Source organism: Aythya fuligula, chromosome 6, assembly GCF_009819795.1.
Source record: "Aythya fuligula isolate bAytFul2 chromosome 6, bAytFul2.pri, whole genome shotgun sequence".
In the NCBI taxonomy this organism is placed as follows: domain Eukaryota; kingdom Metazoa; phylum Chordata; class Aves; order Anseriformes; family Anatidae; genus Aythya; species Aythya fuligula.
The window spans coordinates 8,641,946-8,661,507 of record NC_045564.1 but is presented as its reverse complement, the minus strand read 5'-3'; the positions used below and the strand labels follow the sequence as shown (position 1 = coordinate 8,661,507).

The window sequence follows — 19,562 nt, the reverse complement described above, 5'->3', positions numbered from 1 at the left end:
GGTTTGAATTTCTTGTCATTGGACTCTCGTTTTTCAAGCCTTTGATTCTGCATATATTTGATATTCTGTAACATATTACATTTGCTTTTTTGTTCTTGTTTGGTGACGGCAAGATATTTTGACTAATCATAAAATAGTTGAAGCTATGTAGTTATACTTTGAATTGTAGTCTGCTTGAATATTGTCCTGGAATTTGTGTATACATGCTTAGGGTAAGGTTACCATGATATTTATTTGGTAAGTATTCTTGGACTATCCATTGCTGAATCAAAACTTGATTTTTTTTTTTCTTCCATGTAAACCTATAGCTTTTACCAGTTACTAAGGATTCCCTCTAACGCTGTTTTGTCTCTCTGCTTTCAGATGAAGTTCCTTCACCCCGAGATCTGCAGTTTGTGGAGGTTTCTGATGTCAAGGTCACCATCATGTGGACGCCACCACAGAGCCAAGTGTCTGGCTATCGGGTGGAAGCAATCCCCGTCAATCGCCCTGGCCAGCACGGCCAGAGGCTGCCCATTACCAGAAGCTCTTTTGCTGAAGTTGTTGACCTGATCCCAGGAACAACCTATCTCTTTAAGATCTTTGCCATCAGCCAGGGCAGGGAGAGCAAACCTTTGACTGGAGAGCAAACCACCAGTAAGTGTCTTCCCTTCGTGCTTTTTTCCACCTTTTGAAGTTCTTATGCCTCTGTCGCTTAGAGAAATATATAAACAGAGCACTTAAAGTGCACCAGTTATAGCCCAGGAGGTATCCCATAACTGGGATGACAGGGCTGGGAATTCATTCAGTCAAACAATGATCTCTTCAGCAGATTTATCCTCCTCCAGGGCTTTCCAATGGGAGTTTAACTCTCATGGCACTTTAAAACAATTTCGTATGGCTGGAATTCAACTTTTTTATTACTGGCTGAGAATTGATGGGCCCTGCAGTTCTTTTACTGTGCAGATCACAGCCTGTGATTTTTTTGAGGATACCTTAGGGCAGATTTCAGCATGACTTAAGAGCCTTGCTGAGACTGTTCTGAAAATCCCTATCTCCTTTCTGACAGCCACATACCTATTTGGCTCCTGCCTTTGGTAGGAGTTCTGCATGTGCATGTAGGGACAGGCCTTGTCATTTAAAAGGGCTGCATTTTAGCTTCACCAGGTTAGGCCTGGCTTTCCGCAGCCTGTCTCACCCCAGAAATTTCACTGTTGTCCCAGTAAAACCCAGGAAACTGCTTTGCATGGATCTCAACAGACTGACAGTGTCACAGGGAGCATGTATTGTTCGGGAAGGAGTGTGCAGGTTCTCTCAGAACCTTGTTGCTAGTGATCTAGTGGTACTGCAACATGTTACCGGTGTGAGACAAGGTGAGAAGCAAAGCACAATCTGTCAAGCACTGCTCTCTGCTTTGCAGAAGCACACAGAAGAGAAGAGCAGTGGGTGGGCAAGATGCAGGTTTTCAGAGAGAAGAGGAGGAGTTGAGCATGGTTTTGGTTGGTTATCTCTGCTCTTGATCCAAGAGAAGCAGATCAGGCAGAACTTGAGGCCTGGTTTATTTGGACAGATCCTGTTTATTGGGCAGTAGGAGGGTGTCTAGGTGTTGTGGTGTTCTTCAGCTGGGTTACATTACCCAAAGGACCACGTTGTGGTTTAACCCTGCAGGTAGGTAAGCACCACGCAGCCACTTGCTCATTCTCCTCAGGTGGGATGGGGGAGACAATTTAAATCTACATTCAGCTATACACATCTGCTGTTCTGACACTTTTCAGTAAATAAAAGCTTTTGAGAATCCAGCCCAACTCCTATGAAGATGAGGAGGAAGGAAAGGAAACGGGGTTTTCTGAATGTAGTCCTGCTGTTTGAGAAATGGTTACTTACAGCCATAAAGTTAGGAACCATACAGCTTAGGAATCTGAGCTTTTTCAGAAGTGTGTAGGAAAAAGAGCTCAAATCTCAGATCTGAGAGTGTTTTGTGGTTGTTTTCAGGAGCCTTGGGTAGGTATAGAGCCCATCTCGAAATCCCCACACAGCAGTGTGCATCAGAGCACAGACACTTGATTCAGAGAGCACAGGGCTAGTAACAAATGTCTAGAATCCTCTTCCATAGGCTGTGATCATCTGCTTAGCTGCTCTGCCTAAACCACACTTCAGAAAGTATTCACATAAATTGCATCCTGTAATCGAAAGTCCTGGGAAACAGAAATCATTCACAGTTCCCAAGGAAAACCCCACAGCAGAAGTCTCTTCCCACGGTGTAAATGTGATTCTCTTCTTGGCCTTCCGTTAAAGAGCAGTCTACAAACAAACTCCAAGTGTGTGTGTGGCTTTGTATCATCCCCTTTTTTCTTCAGTATGGGGAGAGGAAGTGATAAAAGCCTAATAGAGCTGTCAAATTAAGTTGTGGAGAAAGGAACTGACTGTAGACTACGTATGGATAAAGATGCAATCCTTGTTAGATGGGACTCAACACAAACCTAAGTACCAAGAAAAGAGAAAGCTGGCTCTCAGCCTGTTTGTTGGAGAGGGGCCTAGGGAGAGTCACGCTCATCCTTTGTCTCTTTGAAATATTTTCCTCATCTTCAGAAGGGATGGAAGAAGAAAGGCCTTGCTTCCTTTTCCTTCCCCCTTCAAAAAAGGAGAAAACAAGCACGTAGAGGGGGAAAAGAGCAACAACTGCTGCTCTGAATCACTGGGAGGGTGACGAAAACATTAATTTTATCGCAAAAAATGTTGCTTGCTGGGCTGGGAAAGGTATTTGCCATCAAAAAAAGAGCATTGATGGAACTTCTCACTGGTCTTAATTTCAACATGTGACTGGGGACTGGAAAAGGTGGGGAAGCTTGCCATGTAGACGTGCCACTCCTTGCTGCAGCCGGTGCCACGCTGCCTGCTGTGGGACGGAATTGCTCAAGTTTTGTTCCCTGTCTGAGTCTCATCCTGTCCCAAGAGCTCCTTAGCTGAAGGCAGTGACATCTCTGCTGCTCACTGGGGGCTCGAGTGCAGCACTTCAGAAGCTGTGCCACTTCAGGTCCTTGTTTGTGTAGTTTTCTGGGTGAACGGTTTCAGCAGCTTCCCAGAGGTAGCGATAAAATGCGGAGGAAGCCTGATAAGAGCTGTTGCATGACTCCCGTGGGAGAGACGAGCATGCTTAGGATTGTTGTATGGTCAGTTCCACAGCGTGGTTATTTTTAAGTAACTCTAGGCTGGTTTTCTCCAGAAAGCTGCTGACTGTTCGTTATTTTGTCATGAAAAGGACAAGGCAGGGGGGTGTTTTGTTTTGGGAAGGGATTTTGAGGAGGGGCAGGGAGGAGGACTGGGCAAAGGTTCAAAAACATTTATCCTTCCAGATGAAAAGGGGCTAAAGTTAGGTTTCCAGTCTTGCTAATACTGTCAAGTCTAAACTGAGCTGATTTAAAAAAAATGTTCAGCATTCATGAGAAACTAAGGCAATTCCTCAGAGCTATTGGGTTCATCTGTCTTGCCTCTGCTGTGAGCCTGGCTGCCCCGTGGGATGGCACGTATGGCAGATCTGTGTGGCATGGAGTCTTTTATTTTCTTTGGCTGGAGCCCCAAACCAGGATCAGTGCGTATTAGTGGGTGGCACTGAGACATGGATATGGCTATTTCGTTTCTATTTCCAGCTCCCTACTGGCCCCCACCTTCCCTCTTCCTTGCTGTTATACTAATGCCCTAAAATACAGGCACAACCACCTCACTTTATACCCATGTTTTTATGCGAGGTAGTGGAAGCCCTTTTGAAGTAGGGATGAGATGGGATTGAACCAAAAAACTGATGCACGTTCTGCTTTTTATTTATTCCAGAACTCGATGCCCCGACCAACCTGAGATTCCTCAATACCACGGAGCACTCGGTCCTCGTGTTGTGGACGCGGCCCCGTGCTGTGATCACAGGATACCGGCTGACTGCAGGTCCCACGAGAGGAGGCCAGCCACGGACCTACAACGTGGGACCTGCTGCCACTAAGTACCTTCTCAGGAACCTGCAGCCCGGCACTGAGTACACCGTGTACCTCGTGGCAGTTAAAGAAGACTTGCAAAGCGCAAGAGAGACTGGAGTCTTCACAACTTGTAAGTATAACAGGCACACACTCCTCTTCCCTAGTACTCTGGCCCTTCCTCAAAACTGTAGGCTTGTGCTGAAAGTGGCTATTGTGAACTGGTTTACAGAAGATCCCTTTTGAAGTGGTGTTCCAGCAGAACTGCTTGGGAAATATTCCTTTCTGAACTTTTTGGCAGTAAAAGAGTTATTTGCATCAAAAAGCTTTCAGTAAAATATATTTCAGCTTTTTGATGATTAAAAACAAAAGTAGAAACATTGCTGGTACCTCCGTTTTTGGTTAACTGAGCGACAAAGACATTTAATTTTACGTGGTCTTGCCAGTTGTTTGGTTTTAGCATGGCAAATCAAGGAAAGCAAACAGCACCCTTAAAAAGGGTAAGGAATAATTAATCTGTTATTTGTCTAAAGCTGAAGGCAGTCATTTCTCAAGCCCAATCATGCTGTCTAAGGCAACGCAACAGCAGTTATAGAAATTAACACAAAAATTACATTCTACGCACTTTTTTTTTTTTAAGATCTCAGTCACTTACAGTTGTGCAGCTTCCATGGAAGAAATACTAAGCAGATCTTGAGAGTAAAAGCAGTTCTGTAGAAAACCACGTGTGCGTCTAGAAAGAGCGAGTAGACTTCCTTTTTAAATAATGATGCAGTCATATAAACTGACAAAACTCAAAGCCCTCCAAGCCCAGAACCACATCCTCTTTTCAAAAGGGAATGTGGCTTATTTTATAACAATGAAGTTAAAATAAGGGTTTAAATTCACCACCACAGTCACACTGTTGACCTTGGCAAAGTGCTTTTTGCTGACAGAGACAGTCTTATCTATAAATATTTCTCAATTAGGATATGATTGGATATCTTCAGATGAATATTGTCTTCAAATTCTGGCTGATCTGAATGAAACCACTCCAGTTTGAGACTATAAATGAATAAACAATCTCTTCAGTATTAATGAGGTCAATTCAGATTAAGTGCAGTGGAGTTATTTAGACTGATTCTGGGATACACAAAAGCCTTGGCTTCTGTGTGGGACTCCTCATGGATATCAATGAGACCACAAATTCCTCGGATTGACTTTGAGCACTCTTTCACTCTGACTTCAAAAGAGCTGAAGATGTGTGTGAGGGATGAGATGGTCCTAGCTGGGACAGCTGGATAACAAACAAGGGTGTAGTGTTCTGCTGTTTGAATGGCATATGGTGGGTGAAGGAAAAACCTGCTTTCAGAGGAACACTTTAGATATCATGCCAAAATCAGTATTTGCCAAATTCTTGGGGTTGGAGGGATAGAGGAGTTAGGAGGCCTGGCTCAATATTTTGGTTTTCCTCAGGAACAACAAAAGCACTGACCACGACTAGACCACTTGCATACTGCAGCAGACAGAGGTCATCTGTCTTTTTGCTTTTCAAAACTAATACAGTTTAGCATCTTACTACATAGCTTTGGCTATTTGGACTGCCCTAGGTTGTGTTTTCCAACTGTTCATCACCAGCACAGCAGCTAATCTCTGTTAATTCACTTCACAGATCAGCCTGTTGGCTCTGTTCCTCCTTTCAACACAGAAGTGACTGAGACTTCTATTGTCATCACCTGGACACCTGCCCCAAGGATTGGTTTCAAGGTAGGAGAAAACAAAATCCAGTGCTTTTCTTTTTTCTTTGCAATTTGGTGGACCGATTACAGCTGATAAATATGGACAGTGAATGCTGCACAAATGAAAGAGGTGCAAAAAATATTCTATGTACTGGGGGCAGGTGCAGATCGGAGAGGTTGGTGCAAGTATGTCCTCTTTACATCATGTTCCTCAGAGGGACACGTTATTTACAGGCCTCGTGGTCCCTTGTGGCTGTATTTCTGCAGTCAGTTTGCTGGTAGGACCGTGAAGGCCCATAGAGGTCAGGTTTCCAACCAGAGGGTATGGAACAACTCAGCTTGAGCTCAGGCTGCCTAAAACAAGCTACAGGTTTAATGGTTGGCGTGGAGCATACAGACCCATGATCCTGGCGTTGGATGACAAGTCAGGATGCTGATAATTACCTGGGACTGGAATATTTGAGACTGAAAAGCAAACTTTGCTGTTTCTCTGCAGCTGGGTGTGCGCCCAAGCCAAGGTGGAGAGGCTCCCCGGGAGGTCATCTCTGATTCTGGCAGCATCGTGATCTCTGGCCTGACCCCAGGAGTGGAGTACACCTACAGCCTCACCGTCCTGATGGACGGCCAGGAGAGGGAGACTCCCATCATCAGGAGAGTGATTACACGTATGACACTTCTGCTTTTCCATAATTACTCCTTCCCCTTGCTTCCTCTGTGCTCCTGTCTTCTGGGAGTCCTAGTTTCTTCTTCCAGCTGTGGTCTGGAAGGTGTTTCTGCATAGGTGATGGTAGCACTAGCTCATGCAACGTAGGGTCACAGCTTCAGAATAATATTTTTTGCTAATTCTGGAGGGCTAGGACAGAATGTGGGGAGAAGGGATGCTGAGGGAGCTAGTGTGGTTCTCAGTGCCATAAATGCTTCATTTCTCTGAACGCTTGCAGCCCTGTCTCCACCAACCAACCTGCGCCTGGAGCCCAATCCTGATACTGGAATCCTGATAGTCTCCTGGGACAGAAGCACAACTCCAGGTAACGATATGAATTCACACTGTGCTTGAACCCTCTGTTGTACCAGAATGGTAATGCTTACTCTACAGTGCCTGAGATCTTGATGGGAAGCTTGCTATTGAACCATTTAAGGAAAAAAATATGTTTTTGGATATGTCCAAAGATATAATTCACTGTTAAGTATAGGTTGCCATAGAACTTCTCATGGCTTGCATTCCATGTAAAATGGTATCTAAAATGCTTTTAATCATTTCAGCTGGTTTAGGGATTTGAAGGATTTCTTCAAATATTCCAACTGGTGTTTAAACAGGAAAGCAAAATAGACCCAAAAAAGACTTTTGGCAGTGCAGAGTGAGTTCATGCCATTGAGAGTAAGCATGGAATTTCTGAAAGTGTTCAAGATCTTTCCCTGTAGAATCTGTTGGGAGCTGTACAATTGGCTCCCATAAAACAAGGATTGAAAGGCTTTTGAAAACTCTACTCTCACCAGATGTATCTCTCCTTCCTGATATGTCATGAGATTTTGGAGCTTGGGAAGGTCTCACAGGGAACTGAAATAATGCTGTGAGGGTGGTGTGCCCCCAGAACTCGTTTCAGAGTGCTTGGCAAGGGAACCTCTTGCCTGCTGGGCTCAGGGTGGCAAAATCACTTGTGAAATGTAATTTTTGCCTCAGATGTTTATACTGATGCCTGATACAAATAGAGCATGAGTTCACTGCATACTGGGTATCTGTATTTCAGGAATTAGTGGCTACCGAGTGACCACTGCTCCTACCGACGGGCAGCAGGGCTCCACCTTGGAGGAAGTGGTAGGTGCAGATCAGACTACCTGCACCTTCGAAAACCTCAACCCTGGTGTGGAGTACAACGTCAGTGTTTACTCAGTCAAGGACGAGCAGGAGAGTGTCCCCATCTCCAAAACCATCACACAAGGTAACGAAAGGCTGAGCAGCAGTTTTAGCTACACAAAACTCAAATCGTTGAGCCAGAGGGCTCTACATTGCAGAACTCCAGGTAGTCTGATGGCAGAGGGCTTGGACTTCGGTCTCAAGAAACAGAATAGCTGTGTGCCAGGGTATGACAGGAGCTTTTATACCCACTTTGGTGTAGGCAGCCTACATTCTGTCCATAGACAGCATGGTGTTAAGGAGATACGGGGCTGGTGCAGCAATACACCGAGCTGGAGAGCAGCAGAGATTTGACTTGACCCTGCAGTGCCCCAGCATCTGGAGCACAGCCAGTGGGAGTAGGAAGTAGGTGAGGAGAGGTATGAATAGGATGCAAGCAAAGGAAGCTTTGGCAGCAATACTGGCAGAAGATCAGCCCAACAGAGAAAAGAGCAGAGACCGAAATGTCCATCTCCTGTAGCACTTCTGGGACACAAGTGGTCTGTGCCATCTCTCATTACATGCTGAGATGACTGCAGAAACTACCTTTATTGCCACAGTAGCAAAATTAATGTCCATCTCCCCAGATGGTTTCATTTCATTTTCCTTTGTGAGGGCCTTGTTTGTTTGTTTTTGTTTCTGCTCAGCCCTGAAGTGATGCCAGCTACTGTTTGCTTGCTCGTGTAACACTGCTTTAAAATTTCCATGCTTCACTGAAGTGCTGTATGCTCCCTGGGAGTCAACTAATACTGTGATACTGCATAATTAAGGCAGAAATAGCTTTAGCCCTTTTTCCATCTTCTGGTGTGAGAAAGCTAAGAATGTATGTCTCTGGCTTTTAGCACTCTTTAAAGGTGATATGATACATGCATTCCATGTGGATTAACAATGATTTTACAGAAAAATTATATTTTTGGCATCTATTCTGTAAAATAAGTTTGTTTTTTCTTTCCTCTTGTCCTGGCAGGACAGTAAAATAGAACATAACCACTATTATTAAAGCCAGTCTCTTGCAATATTGCTCTCCCATAATTCCTTTTCAAGCTAAGACGTAACAGTCCAACAGAACTGATACTGAGCCTTGAATCTTTGACTCACCTACCAGTATCTGATCCTGAATAAGGAAAGGTAGATATTAACTCCCACTGATTTCAGGATCACCTGGCTAAAGTTCTACAGCCAAATCTTGTGGCTTAAGTCAATACCAGTTTATTGACTTCAGCAGCTGAAGGTTTGGCCATTGTAGATTAAAGATGCATCTAACACTGACACACACAAGCACCCTTGTTCCGTTGGTCGTAATGTACAGGAAAAGAACAGCTTTGCTCTAGGAATAATATCTATAGGAAAAATTACAGGAAGAGCTGTGCTCATTGGCCATACAGAAACGTAGGCAATATCTAGGAGGTCGTAACAGAGGATCAGTTCTGAGACTTTGAAAAACTTAGCCAACGAATCAAGTCAGCCTCTCGGCCACATCGTGTGCCAGGCATACCCGCTGACTATGGGGACATTCTCACTCTTACGGAATACTTACCATCTAAAGCTCATTTTTAACCATTTGTCATCTTTCCAAAATGTATTTTTATTATTCACTGTTCTGGATCATCTTTTTTAGCACATATATTGGCAGCAGTTAGTGGTAAGTAGAACTTGAGGAATTCTGGGCCAGACCCTCAAGCCATTACAGGTATCTGAGACTTTTTTTTCCAAGTGCAGTGTAAGTAGCTTGGATACTGGGTGATCCTCACTGAAGCTTTATGAGGGTTCTCACTGGCTGGTGGTGTAGGCCAGTTCTTCCCCTTTAAAGGGGTTGATATTTTTTATGATCCCAATGATAAAAGTTAAGTTTAACATTTGAATAAGACAACACAATCTCTAGGTCAATCACTAATACTGGTTTTATTTATACATTAATAAACCTTGTTCTTTTATTTTTTCAGAGTTAAAAACAATTGGGGTGTGCTTTTTTCCTCTGTCAGAAAATGATGGTTCTTTGTCTCATAAATGCCTGGCCTGTTGCAGGCCTTTTTGAAAATTGTATGTCTGAATTGAAAGAATATTGTCTTGGGGGAAATCCGGGTTTCAGCTTCTGTCTGCCCAGTGAGGCAGCTGGAGACTGCGTAGAAGGGTACAAAATAAATTACAAAAATACCCCAACACCCTCCCCTTCCCCAAATTCCTTTTTCCCCCAAACCCTAAGAGAAAGTCTTCATATCACCACGATTGCTTCCACAGTTCTGTCAATGTGAATAGTGATGAACACTGCTTTTTTCTCCCCTGTCTTTCTTTTGCCTCTGTATGTCTTTGCCTCTCCCGTTTGCTCTTTAACTCATTAGAGGTGCCCCAACTCACTGACCTAAGCTTTGTTGACATAACTGACTCAAGCATCGGCCTGAGGTGGACCCCGTTAAATGCCTCCACCATTATTGGGTACCGCATCACAGTAGTTGCGGCAGGAGAAAGTGTCCCTATTTTTGAAGATTTTGTGGACTCCTCAGTAGGATACTACACAGTCACAGGCTTGGAGCCGGGCATTGATTACGACATCAGTGTAATCACACTCATTAATGGCGGAGAGAGCGCCCCTACCACTCTGACACAGCAAACGGGTGAATTTTGAAAACTTCTGTGTTTCGTGACATGGACGGTGTTTCATGCTGTCACTAGCTGTTGGGATGACAGGGCTTTGTCCAAAGAGGAAATGAGCCACTCACTGGGGGAAAAACAGACAAAAACCCAGCTTAATCCTTGTTCTAAATGGCAGCTGGGGCTGGATATGCACTGCTCAATTTTCTAATTTGAGGCATTTTAACACTGAATGGCTGCAGGTTGCAAGCCTCGATCACTTTCAGATTTCTGGGATCCAGCTGGAATCAAGACTGTGAGAATCAAGACTGTGAAACACGAGCTATATATGCACCAAACATTTAAACTGTGGTTCCCCAAAATCAGTGCCAAAGGGTGAAGCAGTTCAGCAGGCACCCTCCAGCTTATCTGTAGCCTTGATGGCTATTTGAGCCTCTAGCACTTTGTTTCAGTGGTGGCCCCACTCTTTCCACAATGCCCTACAGGATGCAGATGAAACACCACTCCCTGAGGACATGCCATTGACAGCCATGTCACACCGTCGAGGGTCTCTGTAGTGCATGGGCAGAAGGCGAGCTGAAAACTGGTTCTTGCATGAACTCCTATTGTGTCTGAAAATCCGGAGGCTGTAAATCCTTCAACACAAGTAGAAGTAGTCATAGGAAATTAGTGGTATACCCTCTCCTCTCCTGTGTGTGCATGTATGGATTCTAGATGAGATGACTTTTCCAGCTGTAAGCTGCTGTATGGCAACTTTAAACCTCTCCTGGCTCCACATCTGTAATATGAAATCCAGCTGCAAGAAGCACGTTACTGAAACTTGCTACCTTGTTTTCAAATTAGCCCTGCAGGGCATATTTAAAGTATTGGGAAATGCCAGGAGGCTAAAGGAGCCTGACAGCAGTACAGGCGTATTTTTCTCTTAACTGTAGTAGAACCAAATGTAGTCTAGAAGTCTGTTTGCATGGATCTGACACAGTAGTCTGTTATGCATGAGATATTTTCTCTAGTGACTCCCTAAACATGTGTCTCCATCAGCTTTTATGTATCAGAGAAGATTAATATATATTTGTCCTTTGCTGTGTAGCTGTGCCTCCTCCCAGTGACCTCCGCTTCACTAACGTGGGGCCTGATACTATGAGAGTGACGTGGACTCCTCCAACTTCCATCGTGCTGAGCAGCTTCTTGGTGCGCTACTCACCTGTGAAGAAGGAGGAAGATGTTGCAGAGCTGACAATTTCACCCTCTGACAACATGGTGGTCTTAACAAGTAAGAGAATTACATAAGACATATATAAGAGGCCCCTTGTTTATGGGTGGAGACGTGGCATGAGATGAGGGGAAAAAGAAAACTGCTGTAAGTACAACTGGCCAAACTCCCAGCTGATACAAGCTGATGTCAGAGTAGCCTCATGCAAACTCTCACGGGTGGATTTTGGCCACTTGCTTTAACTAAGTTAAAAGCAAACCACGGGAAAGCTTTTCCCATCAGTCCAAGGACGGTGGTGTATCAGAGTATGGGGTAATTGCTTTGCTTTGCAGCCTGGTTAGGTATTAAGAGTAAATACATATTACTCTCCTAGTTTGCCAAAGAAGACAAGGACCTATAGTGCAGAGGTTTAGGGGGGGCAATCAGAATGTGCCAAAGGTCATTGTTCCTCTGGTTCTGTATGTTTGGGACCAGAAGATAAATACTGTTTGGAACTTCAGGCGATGTGGCAAAGAATCTTGGACACTTTTCAAAAACTGAGTTAATTTTTGCTGGTGCAAAAGTTGTGTTTTATTTCAAGGCTTTTTTTCTCCATCCTGGAATTGGATTGGTTGAATGAAATACAGTAGCTCTTTTTCAAATAAGGGTCCAGATCTGAAGCTCATGTGAATTAGAATAGCTGTGTTGAAAATCCTTGGCTCTGTTTTAGTTTATATCAGCTAAAGCTTTACCCTGGTACATAACTAGATAGCTAGAAGGGGCTGTGATGAAATCTCACTGCTTCTAGCCAGTCCCCACAACACAAGAACACAGTGATACAACTTACCATGCTCCTTCAGGCTAACACATTTCTGGCAACAGTAATGCCACAAAAAAAGATTTAAGTTTGACTGTCCCAAAGGCTCAAATCTTCCTTCAGGTAAAACCTGATTACCCCCCCATAAACACAATTAAAATTGCATAGCTTTTTAAGTGACTTCCAATCATTAGTAAAGGAATGTCTAAACCTCTTTACTTAAACTCCACAGATCTGCTCCCTGGTACTGAATACCTTGTGAGAGTCTACAGCGTTTCTGAGCAACATGAGAGTGCACCTTTGTCTGGAATCCAGAAAACAGGTACTTAGACAAACCATAAGATGTGTGTTAATTAGTGTCATCCATTAAGTTGATCTTGCTGCCCTTGCTTGTGTGGTCACCTTGTTGACAGACCATCAGCTAGATATCAAAGAGCAATGCAAATCCACAACTTGGGAAATATTAGGATGTCTAATATCTCATTAGGTGTGAGCCACAACTTTTGGTTCTAAATAGACCATCATAGACCCTGGCATGAATGTACTGGTCGTGTGAGCCCAGGCAGAGCCTATTGTATCCGTCAGTGACTTTTGTTTTACAGCTGTAACAGAGCTTGCTAGTTGTATGCTGCTTTATGTTGTGTTGTCTGTGTAAGAACAAATATTAAAACAAGTCAGGCTGCTTATTTAGAGAAGACTTCAGATGTTGACCAAAGTTGCTGTACACTTTCCTGCAGTTGTGTTCCAGTACTTGTTTATCTTGCTTTGATCCTGAACATGTGTGTTTAGTTCCACAGCTGAGTAGCATTTGGCTTAAGATATGGCAGAGTCATGGTACTGAGCTTCATGCAACAAGACAGTGGCGATGATTAGTTCAGTGGAGCTCAGTCTCTTGTCTCTTTGAAATACCCAGGTCTCGATTCCCCCACTGGCCTTGACTTCTCGGATATAACTGCCAACTCTTTCACCGTCCACTGGATTGCTCCTCGTGCCACCATCACCGGCTACAGAATCCGGTACCACCCAGAGCATGGGCCCAGCAAGCCCAAGGAGGACCGCGTGCCCCCCTCACGGAACTCCATCACTCTTACCAACCTGCTCCCAGGGACCGAGTATGTGGTCAGCATCATCGCCATCAACGGCAGGGAGGAGAGCGTGCCCTTGGTCGGCCAGCAAACAACAGGTAAGCCTTGAGGGACGAGTAAGCTGACTTAAAATTGATTTTGGGTGTCCTCTAGTGAGGTAGATGCTGTTAAAACCAGATATGATACATCACTTGTAGATGTGTGCACAGGGCTAGAACTAAGATGAGGAGCAGAGAAGTACAGTGTAATGGGTGTGATCTGTAACCAATGTACGTTGTGTTCAGACTCTCTCTCACTTCTGTTTCTAGTGTCTGATGTTCCAAGGGACCTGGAAGTTACCCCCACCAGCCCAACCAGCCTCGTGATCTCCTGGGATGCTCCTGCAGTGACAGTCCGATACTACCGGATCACTTACGGTGAAACAGGTGAGGGCAAGCTGCTCTGGCAGTTGCAGACCAGCAGATCTAGTCTGAGGCTATCAGAAAGCCACAGCAAATAGCAGAGACAGTTTGACTGCAGCAGACAAAAAACCCCTCTCTTTGAGATCTTTGCGGCATGTTTAAAGAAGATTGTCGAATACAAGGTTTATTTATGCAGGAGAGCAAATTATCTTCATCTGCCCCCTGCAAAAAGGAGCATTTGGAGCACTCCAGTCATTTTAGAGGTGGTTCTGTGTGCATATTTAATTTTTCATTGGGTTGGACTGAAAAAAAAAAGATGCAAAATTCACTGAAATCAACATCATCTTCTCTTCAACTTAATGCATCTAAGATTATCCTGTTTTTTTATGATTGAAAATGTATACTTGAAGAGATCCATTACATTTTTTTTTTCTTCTTCACATCATCCTCTTTAGGTGGAAGCAGCCCTGTACAGGAGTTTACAGTGCCTGGCACCGTGTCCACTGCTACCATCACTGGCCTCAAACCTGGCGTGGACTACACTATCACCGTGTACGCTGTAACTGGTCGCGGAGACAGCCCTGCCAGCAGCAAGCCAGTTACTGTCACCTACAAAACAGGTGAGACCGGTCTATATGACAAAACTCTACAAAAACATCACCAAAAAAGAACCACAACAGTTTTTTGTTTTGGCTTACCCCCAAAAAGTTGTCACTGATCCCTGGTTTGTGTTAGAAGCCATAGGCTGTGTTTTAAACACATCATTTTCCATGGAGCTGCATATAATGGTAGCCCAGCATGATAAGTACATGACACAGAAGGGCATCACAGACTCAGACTTTTGGAGGAGAGGAGATCAAGTAGAGCCCAGGTGGGGACAAGCAATATTTGACTGCTCATTGTGGAGTAGAAATGTTGTTGGGCTTTTATACAGGAAGTCCTGGTTGGCTCCACTCTGGTGCTTCTGGTGCACTGTGACTGCAATGAGACCTGAATTTCTAACTCCAGGACTCTTCTCACTTCTGGTCTGGATCTAGCATAATCCTACTCCTACCATAGCTGCAGATGAAAGCATTTAGTAACCTTTAAAAACAACAGAAATCCTCAGCTAACCTTTATATGGGTATGTCACCCATCTAGCATGGTTAAGACCTTTTTGCTCTGGGCTAACATGCTGCTATTTATTTGTCCCTCATGTTTTCTGTTCCAAGAAGCACAGCCTAGAAAAGAGAGAAGAATAAAAATTCAGCTAGGAGGTAACAGTGGAGGGAGAGTTTCCTGTAGCGTTGTACTCAGAAAACCTGTTTTTATTGCCCAGAAATAGACACGCCATCCCAGATGCAAGTTACCGATGTGCAGGACAACAGTATCAGCATCAGATGGCTCCCTTCAACATCCCCAGTCACAGGATATCGGGTGACAGCTGTCCCCAAGAAAGGCCATGGACCCACAAAAACTAAAAATGTCCCTCCAGGTAAGAGTACACGACATCCTTCAACAGGTCTATAAAGCGTGCAAGACTGGACCACTAGAATCAGCACTACCAGGTGCTAGGCATATGCTCCAAACCAAACTTTTTCCTGATTACGCTTTTTTTCCATCCTGCTAACTTCACTGAAGTTTCATGCAGCAGAAGCTAGGGCACTTTTTTGCCCTGAAAACTTGACACTTCTGTGATGCCACTCTGCTGCAAAGGTTTGTTCCTGGCAATCTCAGTGTATCCAAGAGGTATCTGGATTTTTAAGTGAATGCTGTTGGGTTTTCTACCATCCAGCAAAACTTCCACCAAAATCCAGAGGGTCAAATTGTCCCTTAGTCACAGCATATGGAACTTAGTCCCTTGATCTTGTGACTGTAAAGGGCCAGCCAGCTCTCAGGTTGCTCTTAGGAACACGGGCAGAAGGTTCTGTGGGATTTGCAGATCTCATCGCTCAGGCATGTTTGTGCTGCATTTGGGCTTAATGGTCAATCCTATTGCAGAAAACAACAAGAACTGGTCAGATCTTGCTTTTTCTACTGTGTTAATCTTCTCCCTTTGAGCTGTGGGGCCTTTGAGCAGGTGCAAATTGCAGGTGCCTTGTCCTGCACTGCCAGAGAAGCATAGTGCAAGCAGAATTTAAACCTGATGTGTCAAACTTCTCTCATTTTAATGTTCAGTCGTGAAATGACTAATATAGGCCCTTCATCCAAGAGTGCTTGGAGGCCAGTTCTCCACAGCTTTGTGCAGCTGCAGACAGACTAACGTTGTTCTTTCCCTGCCAGATCAAACGCAAGTCACTATTGAAGGTCTCCAGCCCACAGTTGAGTACATGGTCAGTGTCTATGCTCAGAATCAGAACGGAGAGAGCCTCCCCTTGGTGGAGACAGCTGTCACCAGTATGTATTCCACTTTGTGGTAACAAAACACACGTTATTTATTGATGTCTGAATCTACCATGCAGTGTCACATCCCCAGTGAAGCCAAGTGGCAGGTGCCTCGTTCCCAGGAGAATGTGAGGTGGCCTGCCCTGCGATAAGTACCACGCACCTAAATTGCAGATGCTGGCAAAAATGCAGTCCTTCTCCCCCAGACGCTGGCAAAATGCAGTTTTCCACCCCACAAAATGCTGCGCTTCCAATTTTCTTTCACTAAAGCCACGAAGTCTCTTTGGGCTTTGCCTTCAGCCAATCAGTGGAAAAAAATGTGCAAAGATCTCCTTTATGGAGTTAGTTGGCAAAGGTGATTACTGCTAAGGGACTGGACTGAACTTGGAGCATTTCTCCTGTGCAAAGGAGTAAAGGGAACTGAATGAGTTACCAAGAATTTGTGACTATGCACTACCAAAAGAAAAAAAAAAAAAGCCACCCTCCAGTTGCTCTTATCTGCCTGGACAGTACTGCTCTGAGCACAGAGGAGGCAAGAGGGAACAGGCAATAAATTCAGAAGGGTGCCTCTGATGTAAAGTGCCTTTTTCAGGGACATCTCTGGGGCAGGAATTTCCATATACACTATTCCTATGTTCAAGCTTGCATTCAAAACCACAGCTCAGCCACAAATAGTTGCAGGACTGTCCTAAAGACAACAGACGCTTCCCTGAAGCTTTTCAGAGAAGGGGAAAGTTCATGTCAGTTTCAAACCAAAAAGTTCCTGGAAAAAATCATCTTTGCCAACTAGACAATGTGGAAAATTCAGGACTAACATAACATGGCAAATAAAGTTTCAATCTTTTAGATGAGCATAATTTGGAGGCAATATAAAAATGGCATTATAGTTCCTTTTATTATGTATGACAGATGGATATAGCTCTGTGGTAGCCACAGTAGACTTGTATGGAGCAAGGCTCACTTACCTTGCAGTCCAGCACCAAGCTTCCTTTCTAGGAAAATCTAATTAATTGGTCTAATTAGGACGTGTGTGCATCACCCAGTTGCACCTGGGGACATTTCGTGCACTCAATACAGAGCTGAAAAGTTTTCTGTTCCTAACTGATATCTTAAAATGTAATATACTGAGTAATTTTCTTGATAAGTGTGTTAATTGGATGTTAATTTATGAAAGAAAATAGCGGGACTGATTCTCCTCGGACTGGTGCTTCGCACAGCAGCTGACGATAGTGAAAAGCTAACGCAGCATGAACGCAAACTTACCGAGTCAGCTGGGCTGTCTGGCTGCCTTTAGCACTGGGCACCACGTACTGGCTCTGACGAAACAGGTCTTGAGATGGCCAGATCCTTAATTCTTTCCTCTTGACCACTTGAAGCTAGCTTAATGCTGCTGGAGGTGTCTGAAGGGGGTTGCAGTGCCAAGGGGATTCAGATGCAGGTACAGAGCGGGGTCTGGGCTGCCTTGAAGGTGCTCAGCAAGGCTCAGAGTGCCTTCCTGCTGTCCGGCACCCGCAGACTGTCAGCCTGACTCTGCACAGGCGTAAGCATGTGTGCAAGGTGCAGCACAGAGGAGAATCAAGTACCCTCTCGCCCGCGCAAGACCGAAAACTGCTTTGCATGTAATAGAGAAGCTTTTGATTTTCCTCACCCACAACCTGCTTTTTATCACTTAACCTCTTACCGTTAATTTGCCTAACAGACATTGACCGCCCTAAAGGACTAACATTCACTGAGGTGGATGTTGATTCCATCAAAATTGCTTGGGAAAGCCCGCAGGGGCAAGTCACCAGGTACAGGGTGACCTACTCAAGCCCTGAGGATGGAATCCATGAGCTATTGCCGGCCCCAGGTGGCGAAGAAGACACTGCTGAGCTGCATGGCCTCAGGCCAGGTTCTGAGTACACTATCAATATCGTTGCCATATACGATGACATGGAGAGCCTGCCCCTCACTGGGACCCAGTCCACAGGTACACCTCTAACTGCACGCCCAGCAGGCCATGGCAGCTTCTGCCCCGTTGGGTAAAGTGTGCTGCTGGTGCTCGGCCCTGGGGAAGCCCCCCGGGACAGCAAAGGGGATGTGATTGCTCCGAGAGGAGGAGCTGGCACTGGAGAGCTGGCTGCCAGCCAAATCAGCCTGCAGCATGCAGGAAAAACCAGCTGGAATGAAGGAGCAGATTGCAGGGAAAGGAGGGATGTTACCTTATTAGCCTTTTCTCAGTCCTTGAGTGGATTGGTGATGTTCAGTCCCTAGTCAGGGAGCCAAGTGCCCGGTGGGAATACCCTCTCTCCACACCCTTGTCTTGTCTGTAGGGTTTGGGGGCCCTGTGACCAAAAGCAGTTACCAAAACCAGAGAGATTAGGGCAGCTTCCAGCCCCCAGCGTCCTCACCTCCTCGTGGAGCAGATCAGTGTGAAAAGCTTGGAGATAGTTTGACTCAGAAGTCTCAGAGCTTCTGCATCCTTCACTGGCACTGCCCTAAGGACTGCAGCCCATGTGTATGCCCCCACCCTGCACTCACATCACCTCCACAAGAACAGGGCCTTCTATGTTCAGGAGACCGCATTCCCCGATGCGCCAGTCTGATCCAACCCAGAGCAGAGCGCATTTAAAAGTCCTTTGTGAGAAAGGAAAAGGAAACTCTTCCTTGAGATACAATTACTTCTAGCAATATGGAATTCATCACAAAGCTTGCACAGTGCCAGACATGTCGCGGTAGCACCTTTGTAATAAAGGTTTCCCCTTCATTTGTGGATGAAAAGTTGGCACTCTAATTCCAGGGCTGTAATGAGGACAGTGGTTCCTAGTGTTCAGATTGCTGCACTAAACCTAAGCAAAGTGCTGTAATGATTGAAACAGCTGGCTGACTACCTGCCAGAAATGCAAATGGAGTAATTTTTTAAAGCCCACTCGCTGTGGCTCACCCTTTGTGGCTTGTTCAGAAGTGTATTTGAAGCCATTCAAGACTTCCATTGGCTCTTATGGCCTTTAGATTGAGCTCTGCTTGAGCAAAGCAGCAAGGGAGAAACATCTTTTATTTCCAGTCTATAAAATTAGAAAACTTCACAGCAATATGCTAATAGGGGGCACTATAGTAAGGAATATTTTTCCCTGTTTACAGCCTGAAGATTACAAACAGTAAGGCAAGAGGTTTCAGTGGATGCTTCCTGTGTTATGCAAGCATTTGTTTTTAAAGATATCAGATATATTAGCTCACAAACAGCCTCTTGTGATGAGCCTTATGGCCACCACAGCTCTGCGTTTCCATTGCCTTGCTCTCTGTGTAGTAATTTACACTTGTGTAAGTGGCTGTAAAATGCTTCCCCTCTGCATTTGGCAGTATTTTATATCCTCTTTGCGATTCCTGAGCCTGCTTCCTACTTACTTTTGTAAGACATCAGTCATGCTTTAGAAGTGAACAGAGAGAGACAAGTGAAGCAGGACTAAACTACCAGCCGTGTGATGAAAAGCAGAGGCAGGCAGAAGAATTAAAACAGATTGGCCTATTACAGGTGTAAACACCTCCCAAAGCATTCACCTTGTATCTCAGTGTTGTTGCTCACCT

The 19,562-nt window shown here is 44.8% G+C and overlaps 1 protein-coding gene across 5 annotated transcripts in view; it reads left to right on the top strand.

Annotated features, from left to right (window-relative positions):
- Nucleotides 1-19,562, top strand: part of FN1 (fibronectin 1) — a 51,375-nt gene that overhangs the window by 21,479 nt on the left and 10,334 nt on the right. For 2 of the 5 annotated variants that reach the window (XM_032189589.1, XM_032189588.1), the window contains exons 19-33: nucleotides 364-636; nucleotides 3,808-4,074; nucleotides 5,593-5,687; nucleotides 6,156-6,324; nucleotides 6,601-6,687; nucleotides 7,408-7,599; nucleotides 9,893-10,165; nucleotides 11,230-11,412; nucleotides 12,381-12,470; nucleotides 13,062-13,331; nucleotides 13,542-13,658; nucleotides 14,090-14,254; nucleotides 14,953-15,108; nucleotides 15,897-16,010; nucleotides 17,698-17,967. In XM_032189589.1, the coding sequence (XP_032045480.1) occupies nucleotides 364-636; nucleotides 3,808-4,074; nucleotides 5,593-5,687; nucleotides 6,156-6,324; nucleotides 6,601-6,687; nucleotides 7,408-7,599; nucleotides 9,893-10,165; nucleotides 11,230-11,412; nucleotides 12,381-12,470; nucleotides 13,062-13,331; nucleotides 13,542-13,658; nucleotides 14,090-14,254; nucleotides 14,953-15,108; nucleotides 15,897-16,010; nucleotides 17,698-17,967 (2,721 nt within the window). The remainder of the gene's footprint in view (nucleotides 1-363; nucleotides 637-3,807; nucleotides 4,075-5,592; nucleotides 5,688-6,155; nucleotides 6,325-6,600; nucleotides 6,688-7,407; nucleotides 7,600-9,892; nucleotides 10,166-11,229; nucleotides 11,413-12,380; nucleotides 12,471-13,061; nucleotides 13,332-13,541; nucleotides 13,659-14,089; nucleotides 14,255-14,952; nucleotides 15,109-15,896; nucleotides 16,011-17,697; nucleotides 17,968-19,562) is intronic. The other 3 variants (XM_032189591.1, XM_032189590.1, XM_032189592.1) reach the window with 3 other exon arrangements.